Source organism: Monodelphis domestica, chromosome 6, assembly GCF_027887165.1.
Source record: "Monodelphis domestica isolate mMonDom1 chromosome 6, mMonDom1.pri, whole genome shotgun sequence".
NCBI classification, from domain to species: domain Eukaryota; kingdom Metazoa; phylum Chordata; class Mammalia; order Didelphimorphia; family Didelphidae; genus Monodelphis; species Monodelphis domestica.
In genome coordinates this window covers 141,744,467-141,761,118 of record NC_077232.1, presented here as the reverse complement: position 1 = coordinate 141,761,118, position 16,652 = coordinate 141,744,467, and the positions used below count along the sequence as shown (strand labels likewise).

General features: G+C 39.9%; 1 protein-coding gene across 2 annotated transcripts in view; it reads left to right on the top strand.

Moving 5' to 3' along the window:
• The window catches only part of KDR (kinase insert domain receptor), a 49,601-nt gene extending 40,576 nt beyond the window's left edge, over window positions 1-9,025 (top strand). For both annotated transcript variants that reach the window (XM_007496447.3, XM_007496448.3), the window contains exons 27-30: window positions 2,785-2,936; window positions 5,086-5,182; window positions 5,979-6,064; window positions 7,248-9,025. In XM_007496447.3, coding sequence (XP_007496509.2) covers window positions 2,785-2,936; window positions 5,086-5,182; window positions 5,979-6,064; window positions 7,248-7,467 — 555 coding nt within the window. In that variant the 3' untranslated portion in view covers window positions 7,468-9,025. The remainder of the gene's footprint in view (window positions 1-2,784; window positions 2,937-5,085; window positions 5,183-5,978; window positions 6,065-7,247) is intronic.
• Window positions 9,026-16,652: the final 7,627 nt, after the last annotated feature.

The window sequence follows — 16,652 nt, the reverse complement described above, 5'->3', positions numbered from 1 at the left end:
TTAACTCTAGATAATTGGAGTAAGAATAGTAGAAAGAACACTTATCTGGAGACAGCTCAGTAATAATGTGTTTGAAAAATATTACTACTACTAGTACTAACATTTATGTAGCACTTATATGTACTTGGCTGATTAATTTATAAAATCATTGTCTTTATAATTATCTTTATAATTTTTATCTTTATCTTTATAATGATCTTTATAATTTTGTAATTAAAGATAAGAAAGGTTAAGAAAAATAATGCATATTTTAAGATACATCTATGTAATTACATAAACATATCTGATATATAGTTACCTCATAGATAAATATATTTCATATATAATTTTTATATAGAATCATATATCTCACTTTGTGATTATTATCTCACTTGATTCACACAAACCTGGAAGATAGGTGCTATTATTATCCCCATTGTATAGATGAAGGAACTGAGGCTATGAGAGGTTCAGTGGCTTTCCCAAGGTCACCCAGTTAATGTCAGAGACCAAATTTGAATTTGGGTTTTCCTGACCCCTTTGCCCTGTGCTCTAGCCACTGAGCCACCTAGCTAACATTTCTATAATAATCATAATAGCTAACATTTATGTAACTTTAAAACTTTAGGGCACTTCCCATGTGCTATTTTATTTGGTTCTTATAACACTGAAAGGTGGGTTCTATTATTATCCCCAATTTATCTATGAGGAACTGGAGAAATAAATGATTATTTAGGGTTACACAGCTAGTAAGTAAGAGCCTTAGGCAGGATTTGAACTTGGGCTGTCCTGTCTCTAGATCCTAGGTTCACTGTCCATGGTACTACGTCATTGGACTAGACTGAATTTGGGGTCTGTATTTCATGCCTCTGTGACCTTAGTGCAAGTCTCTTCACTAGCCAAAGCTTTGGTTTTTGTCATCTTCAAAAAAAGGGCTGGACTAAATAGTGTAAACCCAGCCCTAAAACCCGTAAAGTCACAACCTCTGGATCTCTGTTTCCTCCCCAGCAAAATGGGACTAGCAGGGGTAGCACTACGTGACTCTGCGCAGTTGTGAGAAAAGCATGTAAAATACTCTAGAAATGTGAACTTCAGTGACTGACAGTGCTCATCCTCTTTCCAAATGAAGCCCAAGTAGCAGCAAAAGCTGAACCATTCCAAGAGTCTTTCCAAACTGACCTTAAAAGAGCATCCCCAATTAAGCCTGAATCCAGGGTATCAAATTGGACAGAAACATAAACACTTATTTTTAAAAAGTTTTTTTTAATTGATACTTTGGTTTTTGCATGGACTTGGTTTCCCTCCATCCCTTTCGTCCCCTACAGAGAGCCATCCCTACCCATAGACCCTTAAGGTGTGAAAGAAAGCAGAAAGGTTCTTCTACTCTTTCTTTATCTCTCCTCTGGCCAGAGCTTGCTTAAGCAATGGAAAAATCCATGATTCTCACACTCCTTCTAAGCCTGGAGATCTCACAGCCTCATGATTCTACAATCTCTATGAATCTATCTGAGGATTTTTTTTGGTCTTCCCCAGAAGTTCCTTAAGACTTGAGGGGGCCTTCCAAGAATTATCATCAAAAAGTCTGTTCTGTCCCCCAGACAATGTGCCGTACTAAGATGGAGCCTTGTTCTGTCTTGTGAAACACTAAAGGTAGATGACTCAAGACCAGCACCTTTTTTTAGCAAGAATTTATTGCCAAGTTACTCTTTGTATTTCTTGACCAAAGAACTGCCATTATTTTTTTCTTCTCAAATGACCTTTCTGTCTGTCCCTTTGATCATTCTTCCTGCCTTTTTCTGAATTCTTTTTCATTGCTCTGTAGTCTTCTCAAAGCATAGAGGTTAAACCTGAATTCAGTACTCTCCAAAGGATGTAATCAATGTTGAGAGTCATCAAATTCATACCCCTATTAGGAAGTGCCTGCTATGTGCAGGGCACAGGGTGATCTATGAAGGAATTACTTCTCATTTCTTGTATATTATTCCTTCATGTCCCAGGAACAGTTTTCTTAAATGGTAGCTAGGTAGTATGTTGGTAGAGTACTAATCCTAGAAGATTTGCATTCAAATCCAGCCCTAGAAACATACTAGCTATATGACCTTAGGCTAATCACTTCACCCTGTTTGCCTCAGTTTCCTCATCTGTAAAATGAGCTGAAGAAGCAAATGGCACACTACTCAGGTAACTTTGCCAAGAAAACTCCAGATGGGTTTTGGTTTTATAAGATTACTCACTTGCAAAAATGAATGATATGGAAATATGTTTTGCATGATAATACATATATAACCCAGATTGAATCACCTCCAAGCACTCAGAGGGGGAAGGGAAGGAAAGGAGGGAAAGAAGTTCAATCATATAAATAGGAAATTTAGTGTGGAAATCTGTTATTACATGCAATTGGTAAAAATAAATAAAAGAAATGAGAAAAAAAGAAAACCTGAATGGGGTCATAAAGAGTCAAACATGATTGAAATGACTGACCAACAATAACAAAGCATTGCTTTGCAGAATAATATTCTACTTGTGCTCCATTATGACCTTCATTTCTTTTTCTGGTATTCTTGTCCCTACCTGATTTCTCTGTATGGGTGTATAATTATCCATATTGTAGATAATCCTGATTTTGACAGACCACTTCATTGTATCTTTCTAAGTTTTACATTCTGCTGTCAGAGCAATATCCTCTTAGCCAACAGAGACTCTATGGCTTTATTGAGTTTGTTTGTTTGTTTTTAATTTGTAAAAAAGGATTTTGATGCACAGAATGCATAACAATAACATTCCTCTTTGTCTATATTGTTACAGGATGGTAAAGACTACATTGTCCTTCCTATATCAGAATCGTTGAGCATGGAAGAGGATTCTGGACTCTCTTTGCCAACCTCACCTGTTTCCTGTATGGAAGAAGAGGAAGTGTGTGATCCTAAATTCCATTATGACAACACAGCAGGAATTAGGTACAGTATACGGTGAATATCCCACTGGGGCCTCAGGACAATCCTGGGGGGCGTGGGGAAAATGAAAGGAAGACCTTTCAGCTGCTGCATTCTGTTTCCAAGTTCCCACATTTAACCTTGACCATGGGGCTAATAATAAAGCAGGAGTACTTCTTTAAGACGACTTTATAGGTTCCTGCAAGTTTCTAATTCCTGTTTCAGCCTTGGGTCTTTGTCCCCTTCCAGCATCCCGGCCCCTGCAGCTGCAACAGCTGGAATGTCACTGTTGGCCGGTCGCTGGGAAGAGAGATGGGATCAGAAAGAAAACTGTATTTTTATTACCAACTCATATTTTGGTGAATACTAAGTTAGGGAAAGGATCATAAGGAAAAGTTTAATGTATATCAATGGGTGCCTAGATTGTAAAAACTTCTCTAGACAAGACCCCCAACAGAATACTGGGGAGAAGAATCTTGAACTGGACAGGACTTCTCATAGCCTCTCAAGTCTTTCCCAGTCTGATTTATAGCATCTATATTTTTATGTTCTGTGTTATTTACCCTTGGACATATTTTTGTTGTTTAGTCATTTTACTTGTGTCTGTCTCTTTGCGACCTCATTTGAGGTTTTCTTGGCAAAGATATTGGAATGATTTGTCATTTCCTTTTCTAGCATATCTATATACATGTATGCATACATACATATTTATATAGCTATAAATTCCATGTATGTGTATATATGCATTTGCACATACATATAGACACATGCACACACACACACAAATAGACATTTGTTTGTTTCTCTATTGATTTATGGACTGGTCCTGTAATTTCATTGATTTAGGACCTCATGATGAGGAACTTTTACCACTGTAGAGAGATGTCTTCTCTGAAACTTTGAGTCTTAAGAGAGTTTCTCAGCTCACTGAAAGACCTTTAGATTTTTTCATGGCCATGGGGACATTTTCCCTCTTTAATTTCTATGACCAAAAGGAATGAGAATCCAGCTTACTATTTCTCAGCTTAGTCTGTGGTTTTGCATATGGTCTTGCACTGGAAAGGAAGTCACATTTGAGGGGAAGGACCAAATGTGCTGTTGGTTGGTTGAATCTAAAATGGGGCTGCTAACAGTTACGTACAGAATCATGGGAAAATGTGATATGGCAGTTTCCAAGCAGACCTGGCTCTTATTTTCTGCCTGAAGGCTGTCTTATGTTCTTTCCAATCCAGCCTTCCTGTTAAAAGACAAAAGGAAATCAAATCCTTCAAGAAGATCTCCTTCTATATCCCAGTCCCTGGCTATGTACCTTTTCCTTTCTTCTTTTTTAAAAAAACAAACTCCACTAGCAGCTTTGAAACCTTCTGGGTGGAAATAATATAAAACCAAAACCAGCTGTAACTCAGCAGAGTTCATTGGGACATAAGGAAGAGTTGATAAATTAGTTCTTGATTCTTCTCTCCCAGCTTTATCTAGATCTGGGGGCTGGGAGGGGAAGAGAGATGACTCCCGGGCAGTCTGATTTATAACTTACTTCACTGGCAACTTTCCTCTTTTAGGAAGATGCCCTAACTAGGCAGGAGGCTGGCCAGTGAGAGAGTAGTCTTAGGATGGCAAGAGTCAGGACAGTGCCCATTCATTAATGAGTACACTGTAAATGGAGACAAGGAGCCTTCAGTTTCTTTGCTGCATTTCCTAGTGCTTCACTATGACTTACAGGTGTTTCCTCTGCCCCAGTGTATCACTGAACTGTTGGACATTATTTGGAAAAAGAGATACTAGGAGATGCTTTAAAACAGGAACAACAGTTCAAGAAAGGAGTTCCATAAAGGCAGGAAGGAGAACCAAAGGAGCCTGATTACTTAGCTTGCTGCTGTTTTCTTTAGTCCGGCTTTTGACCTCAGAAATACAACCCAAAGAAACAGAGACTCATCCAGACCACTTGGTTCTTATTATACTTTTAAATGTATGTTGCAGGAAATTAAACCTCTAGCATTTGCTGGGAGATGTTTCTCTGTTTGCATTGGGGGGGGGTATTCCTTCTTTTGTTACAAAGGATGTTTTGAAGGTCATTATTAGCCTTGTGGTTAAAAGATAATGGACTTAAATATTACCTATGGCATTGACAGTCAAGGAAACCACCCCTAAAATACAAATATTTGCTCTTCTACAGTCAGTATCTGCAAAGTAGCAAGAGGAAAAGCCGATCCGTGAGTGTAAAAACATTTGAAGACATCCCATTGGAACCACAAATAAAAGTAATCCCAGATGTAAGTATAGCTTTTAAAAACAGCTTCAATGAATAATACATGAGATGCAATTTCAGATAGATAAATATTGGTTTAGGTATTCATATCCTGGGACCCCACTGTACTGCTGTCCTTGGACTCCATAAGGCATAGTGTAGTCTGATAACGGGGGATAACCTTATAACTGTTTCTTCACTTATTAAGCCCCCTTGTCAGGGATATAAGACAAGCTAGCCAGTGTTAGTTATCCAGAATTCTAGGACAGAGCAAGTAATACTTACTGAGCTACTTCTTCCCAATAAATGGGGGGAACATGCATTGCTCAAACAGAGGAAATTCTCTCTTCCTTACCTGGGATGAGTGACTTCCTTGTATTAAAACTTATACTCAGTACAAGGAGATGATCCCCCTTTCCTCTCAACCCACCATTATTCACACACACACACACACACACACACACACACACACACACACACACACACACGAACATGCACATATCCAAGACTGATGCACAGCAAGATAGCTCTCCTGGCTCCTGGCTGACTCTCTGATCTTGCTTTTAAAACAGTGTCAAAAGTGTAGGGAGCATGGGTGTAGAGAGACTTCCACTCAGAGCAATGCCATCTCCACTTGTGAAAAGACTCTAGCAAACACACCAGGCTCTGACTTCCAGGCTCCTGGAAGGTGGAATTGTCTGAGGAAAGGTGCAGAACGTTAATATCCATCTCTGGGGTGTCAGATAAAAGTTTTGCCATCATCAAACATTGGTTGACAATTGCCCTCAATCAATAGCTGCCATTTTGTTGTCTCCTAAAAGGACAACCAGACTGACAGTGGGATGGTTCTTGCTTCAGAAGAATTGAAGACACTGGAGGACAGATCCAAACTAGCTACACCATTTAGGTAAGGCTCTACCAGATAGAAAGAAACATTTTGACTAGGAACTTGGTGCTATTTTCTTTGCAAAATAATTCACCACAGTTTAAATGGTAAATAGTAAGCTACCTAAAGTACTTTAAATGTGATTCAAGGTAGAAGAAAAATTTGGCTTTGCATGCAGTTTTCAGTAACCCAATTGTGGTATCAAGTAGAACATTATTGGTTGAAAAAGACACAAAGTGGACCATAAAAAGTATCATCATGATGTCTTCAGGTAGTGGCGATGAATTTAAAAGCCTCTTAGGTATGGGTGCTTCTGGCACTGATGTAGTTTCACTAGGGGAGATGATGCCGAGCTCCTGAGAAGACTGCAGATAATAGATTTCTGGAACAATTTTGTCTTGAACAATTTGGATTATACACGCCTAGGTTCATATATTTAGAGGCTATATGGTCCTTATGTAATGTTTCCTGTATGTAACTTTGACTGTCCAAAAAATAGGAACAAACTGTAAATGACAGATGAAAGTACAATTCATCCTATTTTAATTCAGTATGGTTTATGCTTCTAAGTTTCATTATATTCACCATGTTTCATGAGTCCAACTCTTTGAAGACATTTTCTAATTGCTTCTGAATGATTCTTCTCTTTGGTTCCTCCAAAGAATGTGGTTTTGATGAGTCAACAGCAGTTCTGACATAGCCTCAATTGGCATATTGAAGGTTATTAATGCCTAAAGTTGCAAAAGGAATTAATTAACATCATTGCTGTGTTTTCTACTCTCATCTCTGTGAGTGTAGGGGAAACACAAATAAACTCTCAGAGCTTCTCGATTTCTTTTAAGATCAGGAAAGAGCCCCCTAAGCTTGGATGATTATCTTATAAACAGCTGGTCAATCTTTAAGGCCATAAACATGTTCCATTGGCAGAAACCTTTGCGTCTCTATGGATAAATGTCTTTCATCTAATCTGGCTCTTGAAAGACTTGAGCCTGAATAAGAGGGCTTATCACTGACAACCAAATTCATGCTGGTACCTGAAAATAGCCATTATTCCAAGCAACCCGATATGTTGATTAGCAACAGAGAGAGATAGGACTAGGTACCATTGCTCCCTAGGGAGATTACAGGGCCCATGGGGTTGGGGCTATGAGCTAGGGAACAACCTTCATTTGATCTACTCATTTTGTCGTCATTTCTTCCACAGTGCACTAATGCCCAGTAAAAGCAAAGAGTCTGTGACGTCTGAAGCTTCCAACCAGACCAGTGGCTACCAGTCAGGGTATCATTCTGATGATACAGACACCCCTGTTTACTTGAGTGAAGAGACAGAACTCTTAAATCCTGGGGAAAGTGAACCCCAGTCCTGCAATGTACAAACACTTCAACCTGACTCTTGGATGCCGCTGAACTCACCTCCTGTTTAAAATCAAGGAGTTGCCTCCATCCCCCCACAACTGGAAACCACATGGATTGTCCTGGAGAGGCACTGCTCAAATATTGGAATGCTATTGTTTTCCTATCAAGGAGATAGCACATATTTGATTCTTGTACCAAAAAAAAACCAAAAAACAAAAAACAAAAAAAACAACCACAAAGAGGACCTCAGTTACCAGGAAGCCAGATGAACAGTAGTGAATGACAAAGAATTTTGCTGGGAAGAAGGTGGTGACTCAACAATGAATGTTTTAAAGGCACAAATCTGCCTTGGCTTTATCTTCTCTCTTCATTCCTTTGTCCATTCACTCATTCCAAAAGCATTTGTGAAGCCTCTACTTTGTGGCCAGCTTTGGTCAGTACACATGAAGTAGAAGAAATGGTCCCTGCCTTCAAGGAACTTGAAAATTAGTTGGGAAATCAAGATGCATATGTGACATGGCCAGGGCATTCAAGGCATTACAAGTGCCATAGAACTTTGAAAGGGAAGGGAAATTTTATGGCTTACTGTGGTTAGTCTAGGGAGGTTTTTAGAAGAGATCGGTCTTGAGCTGAGCCTTAGAGAAAGTATGCTGTATTTGGATTGGTAAAGAAGTAGCTGGTGATATTAAGTTGCTTTAAATAAATATGGGAGCCCCTAAGTGAAGCTGATTGACAAGGAGCTGGGAGGGAGATGTACTGGGAAATTTTAAGATCTCAGATGAGGGTATTGTGATTAGTGGGTGGTGCGCTCTTTCCTAACTGTGCTAAATGAGAGTCCCTGATGCTGTTTCCGACTATGCTAAATGAGAGCTCCTTCCGGACCTTTATGTATTTCCAGGCCAAACTAACTCCAGGAAGGAAAAGATATGACTCTGGTTCCTGGTCTCCCAGGCTAATTCTTTATTCAGAACACCACAAAGAAAGGGAAACTTTCAGGCTAAAACTCCCAGCCATTTATAAGGCGTCAGACCCAGAGTCCTTTGGGCTTTTGTTGGTCTTCCCTGAATGAAAAGCACATGTGGCTTTGTGGAATGTGTTCTGATAGGGGCTAAGCATCATTTGACTCAAGGCAACACCATGAAGAAAGAAATTTGTCTTTGCATTTCCCCCCAATATTTTAGTTATTTGGCCACTCCTGCTCCAGGAAATGGACTCGGGTTTGTTCATTGTTTGAAAAATTGTTAGCCATGCTTCCAAACCACATCTTTGTAGCCAGAGATCTAATAATATCCATTGTACATTTAGATTTTTAACACATAAAGCTATTTCTACTGGTTTTCTGCCTTCTTATCCCTTTTCTTAAAAAAAAAAAAAGAAAAGAAAAATGTATTTTTTGTACCATAGTGTGAAATGCTGGGAACTTTGACTATAAAACATGATATGGCAATACAGTATTTATATAGCCTGTTTATGTAGAAACAAATGTAATATATTAAAATATGTTCTATATAATGAATTTTGTATTATTCACATTTCTATATCTGTGTTATGCAGCATGTCAAGGGAAATGATGCTTTAGAAATGAATGTCATTTTATTAAAAAAAAACAAAAAGATTTGTCCCTTTGTGAGGCTTCAGACTATACCTGTTATTTTAAAATTCATTCATGCTATCTAATCTAATGTTACCACATTGAATTTCTACCTTTTTCACATGTATTATAATTCATGCCATTAGATGAACATGTCACTAATTCTGAGTAGTGGTACAGCATTGGTCAGAAAGTCCTGGACTTGGAAGGGACCTCAGAGGTTATCCAGTCCAATCGGTACCCAAAGCATGAGTCCTCAACAAGTGGTTATTCCACATTCTGCTGGAAAATCTCCATTGTCAGAGGACTTCTCCCTTCTGAAGCAACTCATTCTATTTTTTAGGTAGCTCTAATAGTTAGGAATAGCTCTATTCAAAAGCCGACTTAGGAGGTAAAGGGATTCTTCTTCCTTACGGTCTTCAAGCTAAAGCCGAGTGACCATCTGTCATGTGTGTTGTAGAAGGAATTCTTTTTTAGGTATCAGTTGGGTTGTATAATTACTGAGGTCCCTTCCAAATCTGAAATCCTTTGATTCTATTGCTCTGAAAGAGGAAGCGAGGCAACAAAGACAACACCGGTTCTGAATTCGAAGGGTATGGGCTTTAATCCTAATTTGACTACGTACTTACTACCTGTGTATGTGGAATGCAAAAATTTAGAGACAGCTCCATCCCCAATGGGCTATTTGTGCCTTATCTGTGGTAGAGCCTTCTGAGTTCATATTGGTCTGATCAACCACCTGTACACTGACTCTGACATAAAGATGTTGTTTTGGTTCTCTTTGAGGATGAAGGATGACAGCTGACCATGTAACCTTAGGCAAGTCATTTCTGGGACTGAGTGTTATCTGCCAAATGAGGACTGGCCTAGGTGAGCTGAAGGTCTTGTCTAGTTCTAAATGCCTGTGATGTTCATAAAGAAACAATCTGGGTCAAAAGGGAAGGGAAGAGAGATACCAAATTGACAGCATGCTTTAACAGTGGCTATTCTCTTTGACTAAAATACAAACTTCTAACTCCCTCTTCTCTTACTCTGCTGGCTTCCTCTGTATACCTGACCATCTAGTTGCTAAGCATTGGGTTGTTGACTGAAATAAGTTCATGACTCAAAGGAATGGATGAGATTTGACTGTGGGCCAAAGATAGAAGTCCTGGATCCCTTTTACCCTTTGAAATAACATATGAGCATGAAACTCAAATCCCTTCCCAATGCCTTCCCTCCCTTATTGATACAGAGCTGCTAACAGATCTCTCTTCTTAGTAGCAATGTGAAACTTAGCAAAATTATGGATTAGGAAACTGGAGATCTTGGCAGGGTAGACACAATCAGGGTTTGAACCTAGATTCTCTGACTCCAAAGCTGATGATCTTTCACTGCTTTCCTTTCTGTGTCATACTCTCTTTCCTAGACTATAAGCTCCTACAGGACAGACATAAAAAGAAAATCCTGTCTTGAGAATTGGAGGGAACCCTAGAAATCCAACTGCCTCATCTCACAAAAACTGAAGTTCAGTGAATTGAGTGCCTACACAAGTACCCCATACATGGAGTATTGTTGCCCACTTCCCACCCCAGTGAGACTCTGCCTCAGGACCATTTCCAATGCCAGGCTGCCATCTGCTGTGCCGAAACCAAGGCAGAAACCCTGCTTTCTAACCCAATATCTATCTCCCTCTACTTCTGCCTGCCATGAGGTGGACCTCTTTGGATCTCAAAGAATCATATCCCCCTTGATGAACTCCTCTCCAACTGCTACAACTCTACCTGGGTTTACTCCTTAGTGATATCCCCATATCCCATTGTTCTTGAACCTCTGACTGCCCATATTCCCCATGCTGGAACTGCTGCTCCTTCATGCCCATCTATCTTAACCCATCTCCACCAAAAAAAAATTTTTTTTAAATCCCACTCCAGACTGTCAGATTCCATCATTGATCATTGAGATATTTTTTTTCATAATGAAAAAACTCTTTCATCTTAAACTTTTTTCTTACTTCATTCATCTTTTGACCATCACTGAGACCCGGTTCTTTCCTGGCACTGCTTCCCTTGCCATTCTTTCCAGTACTGACTTCACTTTCTCTTGTAAGCTCTACCTCACTGGTCATACATAGTGAGGGAATCAAGACTCTATCTTGCTCCCCATTGCCACTCCCAGTTCCTCCCTAAAACCATCTTCATTAAGCTACTTCTCTTCCTTTGAAATTCATCATATCCAAATTTATCACTCAATCTCAATGCTAGCAACTGTTATCTTTGGGTCCTCTCCTCCCCCCAGGATGTCCTCTATTCTTCTTCAATGAGGTGAGTGCCTACCTCAAAGTCTTCTTTCTTTTACAAACTCTAAAGTTGCTTTTTATGATCACAGTCTTCTATCATTCCATCTTTCTCTGTGCCTTTTGCCCCTAGACGCTTTTCTTCATCTTCATCTTGACTACCAAACATGTCTACCCCTCAGTTCCTTCCAAGGCATCACATAAGTTTTGGTTTCACCATCTTTCTTTCCCTATTTTAATCACATTGTTAACAACCCTCCATTATCTTCCACACTTTGATTCTCATGCCTCCTTGTCCTATTGCCAGTCATGCCTTGCTGAGCCCCATCTCCTTAATTACTCCGACCATCTTCCTCCTTTCCTCCAGCTCACACAATATTGAAGTTGAAGGAATTCATGGGTTTCTTGCACCTTATTCCCCCCCAACATGTTCTCTATGATCCAGCTCCATTTATCAACTTCCTATTCCTCACACGGCATGACTTTCCATCTTCTGATTCCATGACTTTGTACCAGCCAGCTCTGATGCCTGGAATGTTCTGCCCTTCTTTCATTTCTATTTCTTAACGTCCTTGGTTTCCTAGAAGATTCGGTTTAGAATTTACCTTCTATAGAAAACCTGAACCAATCCCCTAATGCCTAATGACTTCTTGCAGATTAATTTCCATCCATCCACTTACTCTGTAAATATCTGGTATATAACTAGTCATTGGCATGCCACCTCCACCATTAGAATGCATGCTTCTGGAGGATAGGGACTGGATTTTTTGTTTTGTTTTGTTTTTGTCTTTCTTTGTAGCTCCAGAGAGCTATAAAGTACAGTGCCTGAAACATAATATATAGTTAATAAATGCTTGTTGACTGATAGGTAGTAAAGATCTGGGGTCAGATTTAAATCCAAGTCTTCTGACTACTAGAAGGAACCTTAAACATGATCTCAACACACAAATCCATTTTACAGATGAAGAAAACTCAGGATGAGAGAGGTTGTGTCTTGCCCAAGATTACATAAGAACCCAGGCCCTCTGCCTCCAATTTTACTCTTTCCACTGCATTATGAAGGCTCATTTTTAATTTTTGTATTTCTAGTCATGTACAGTTTTATCGAGCAGAATTGTTTGTTGAGTTGAATGAACACAAAGTGTCAGGGTTTCCATATCATCTTCCCTTTCTAGCAGCTAAGTGGTGCAGTGGCTAGAGTGTTGATCCTGGATTCAGGAAGACCTGAGTTCAAATTCCTAGCTGTAGTTCCTGGGCAAATCACTTAACCTCTTCCCACATCTGTTTCCTCCACTCTAAAATGAGGATATTTATAGCACTTATATCGCAGAATTGTTGTGAGGATCAAATGAAATAACATTTATAAAGTGCTTAGTACATAATACTAAGTATCTGAGGACTTAGTATCTTTCATGGTAGATGCTATGTAAATACTTATTCTCTCCCCTTCCTCTTCCTGATCCAGAAACATTTATTAAATACCTACTCTGTGCCAGGCACTATGCTAAGCTTTGGGAGTTGCAAAAAAGAGGCAAAAGGCAGCTCCACCCTTCAAGGAGCTAACAATCTACTGAAGAAGATAGTGTACAAACAAATATATGATAAAGGATAAATAGGAGCTAGCTAACAGAGAGAAGGCACTAGACTGAAGAGTGCTGGGGAAGGCAGCCAGGAAAGGATGGGATTGTAATTGGGACTTAAAGGAAGGCAGGGAGGTCAGTAGTCAGAGCGGAGGAGGGACAATGGGGGACTCCCAAGGCCATGAGATGGAGTGTCTTGTTCATGAGACAGCCAGGAGGCTAGTGTTACTGATTAAATAGTATGAATCTGCAAGCAAAGGAAGACTGGAAAGGTAGGAGGGGGCTAGGTTACAAAGGGCTTTGAATGCCAAACCAAATTTGATACTTACTCCTGGAGGCAATAGGGAGCCCCTGGAAATTATTGGTGAAGGTAGCAGGGGAAGAAACCTTTGCTTTAGGAAAATCACCCCCATGGCTAAATAGAGCAACCGGCATCATAGAAAGAAGCTACTGGGGATCCCAGGAGATCCACAGATAAGAGATCAGGGACCAGGGATCAGTCCAGATTTACCCTGGACTCTTTCTTTGGCCAAGACGCGGGCAGCCAGGCACACTAAGTGAGGACCCTGTGCGGGTGCTGTCCATCTCCGGTTTGGCCATGACAGCTTTATGAGGGATGCAAGACAGCGGAGGCAAATGCCACCCCTCCCCCTTGGCTTTGGGCTCCCCTCTGCCTGCTGGCCCTGTTCCGAGTGAGTCAGGCAGCAGGCCCTGGCCCCCTCCCCTTTGCATTTCAGACTGATTAGGTCCCAGAAGGCTTCCCTGGGGTCATTTGGAAACTTAGCAGGGCTCCTCCAACATATGGTGCTGATAAGGATCTCACCGTTGGAGATAAGGAGCTGTTTAATGGAATCTGAGGAAGCTGGGGGTTTGTTGCCATAAAGCTGTACAATGTAAAGCATGATCCCAACACAGATGTAATTAACTGTTAAGCATATTAGGTGCCTGAGGAAGGGTGTTCTGTAGCTCATAAATTACCAGCAGGCTACCTGGAGGGAGGAGGGAGGGGGCAGGTATCTCTGGCTTCCAGCTGCTCACAATGACAGGTTAGGATGAATAAGGAGGCTGAGTTCGGGTTCACTTTCATCAAGTCTCCCCCCACCCCCCACCCCCAATCTGGACCCAGGGAGCCACAGAACTACCCCAGAGGTCTTGCCCATTCCACTTCATTTGTTTTCTCCATGGAGGAGGGGAGGGCAAAGAACAGGGGGAAAGATGTCACCAGGGCTCTGAAAAACAATCTGACCTAGCCAGGCTCACACAAAAGCTTAGAACCTTAGATTTAGGGTTGGAAAGGACCCTAGAGCTCATCTTGTCCAAGTCCCTCACTTCATGGAAAAGGAAACAGAGAGGCTAAGTAATCTGTCCACAGTCACACAGCTAGTAAGGAGCATTAGCCAGAATTCAAACCCAAGTTCCTGTGACTCTAACCTAAACTGATGGATGTTTATTTACTAGAGATGTATATCTATATTATGTTTTCATTAAAAGTGCTGCTAAAATATTTTTCTTGTCTATAGGATTTTTCTTTCTGTCTTTGACCTTTACAACATAGATGCCTGGCAATGGGAAGTCTGGGTCAAAGGTATTGACAAGTTAATCAATTTCTTAATAGAGGGCTAAATTACGTTCCAAAATGACTCAACCAATTGGTACTTTACCAACAGCACATTGGTGTGTCTTTCTGCAGCCCCTCCAACATTGACCATTCTTTTCTTTTGCTATCTTTGCAAATTTACTGAATCTGAGATGAAAGTTTTGAGTTGTTTTATTTCATTTCTCTTATTATTAATGGTTTGGGTCAATCACTTTTTAGTTAATCACTTTAAAAATTTTGATCATTGTAGAATGGTTATGGTCTTAGATATTTTTGATCAACTCCTGATCTGATATACCTCATATATCAGATTCTGGTTAGAGAATTGATTTTAGAAAAAATTCTCCATTTTACTTTATATCCTAGCTGCATTGATTTTGTCAGTGTAAAGACTTTTAAATTTCATATAATTGAAATTATCTATTTATCTTTTTGATTCTTTATTATATTTTTGGTTAAGAATTCTCCCCCAGCCATATCTGATGTGTTTCTTTTTTTTATGATGTGAACCTTAATATTTATGTCATATATTGAGTTTATTTTGATATATAGTATAAAATGTTGGTCTAAACCTAAATTGAATATTTTCTAGTTTCCCCAGATATTTTTTCAACAAGCATTTATTGCATACTACTATATGCTAGGTACCATGCTAAGTATTGAAGATAGACAGAAAAAAATAATAAAACCAGAGTCTCTGCCCTAAGGACTCTCATTTTCTTAGAATAGTTACATGCTTCTTGTCAGGAACTTCTGACTTACTCTGAACCAAAATCTGCCTGTGATCTTAGTTCTTCCTTCGGAGGCTAAGAAGAATCAATCTGATCCTTTGCCATACAACAACCATTCTCACCATTCTTCCAGCACCCCTAAAGCATTCATCACCAAGACATTTTTGGAAGAGTTTTGCTTTAAATTTTGTAAAACTCTTCCTTTCTGTTTTAGTAACAACTCTAAGAAGAGCAAGGGCTAGGCAAATGGGGTTAAGTAACTTGCCCAGGGTCCCACAGTTAGGAAGTGTCTGAGGCTAGGTCCTTCTTACTTGAGGCTTGGCACTCTATCCCCCAAGCCACCCAGCTGCCCCCTTTAGTTTTTTGTCTTGGAGGGTTGGAGCTGAGAAGGGAATCCAATGTTGTGTTACATAACCCAAGTGTCTAATACTTTTGGTTTTACCATATTCCTATTGAATCCATTTACAGATAAAATTCACTATGATCTTGAATCTTGAAGATTATAGGATAAAAGAATCTACTGGATCTGAAAAAATAGAGTGACAGGGATAGAAAGCCAGGCCTGGACATAGGAGGTTCTGCATTCAAATCTGACCTTAAATGTGTGAGCCTTGGCAAGTCAAGTCACCTCAATTGCCCAGCTCTTACCACTCTTCTGCCTTGGAACCAAAAATTAGTATTGGTCCTAAGATAGAAGGTAAGAGTTTAAAAAAACCAACAACAACAGCAACAGTGGCTTGGTGGGAGGCAGCTAGAACCAATGATTTAAATAAAATGGTAGACAGGTACTCCTAGACTGATTCCAAGTGTCAGAGAGATATGCTGGAATGCTGCATGATTGATGGTTTGCTTGGAGAATGCATCCCTCCCCTTCCGCATGTATGAAAGGATAGCATGCCACAAATGGGCACACACATACATCCGTGACACCAATCTATGCTCAGTTAGAGACAACATGCCAGTGGCCTGACTTTGCAATCGTCAGAATGGAGGATAAAGTTTAACCTATTACAGTGTAATGCAGAACTTCATTGAAAAAAAGTCAGATTTAGCATAAGACTTCGTAGTTTTTCTTAGGGGCCAAGGACTCTTATAGAATGGGGAGTCAAGAAAACATTGTTAGACTGTCTGACCCACACCTTCACTCTCTTCTCTTTACCCCACACAAATGACATTTCCCTCTTGAACACAGTCCTTAGTTTCAAAGAAAATCTCAGTTCCCTCATCAATTTCCTTTTTTCATAAATGCATCATACAGTACATTGGCTTTGCCATCATCAGGAGAGCTGGAATCTATTCTGTCAAGAACTCAAGAATGTGACCTTGGGCAGTATTAATAAATATTTTAAAAGCAACTCATTTCTCTTATATTTTTAGCTTTACAAAGCACTTGACCTGTAGCACCCAAGTGAAATAGATAGTGTGCCTCTCAGGGCTTCGATGTTTATCATCTGTAAAATAGGAAGGTTGGATGAGATC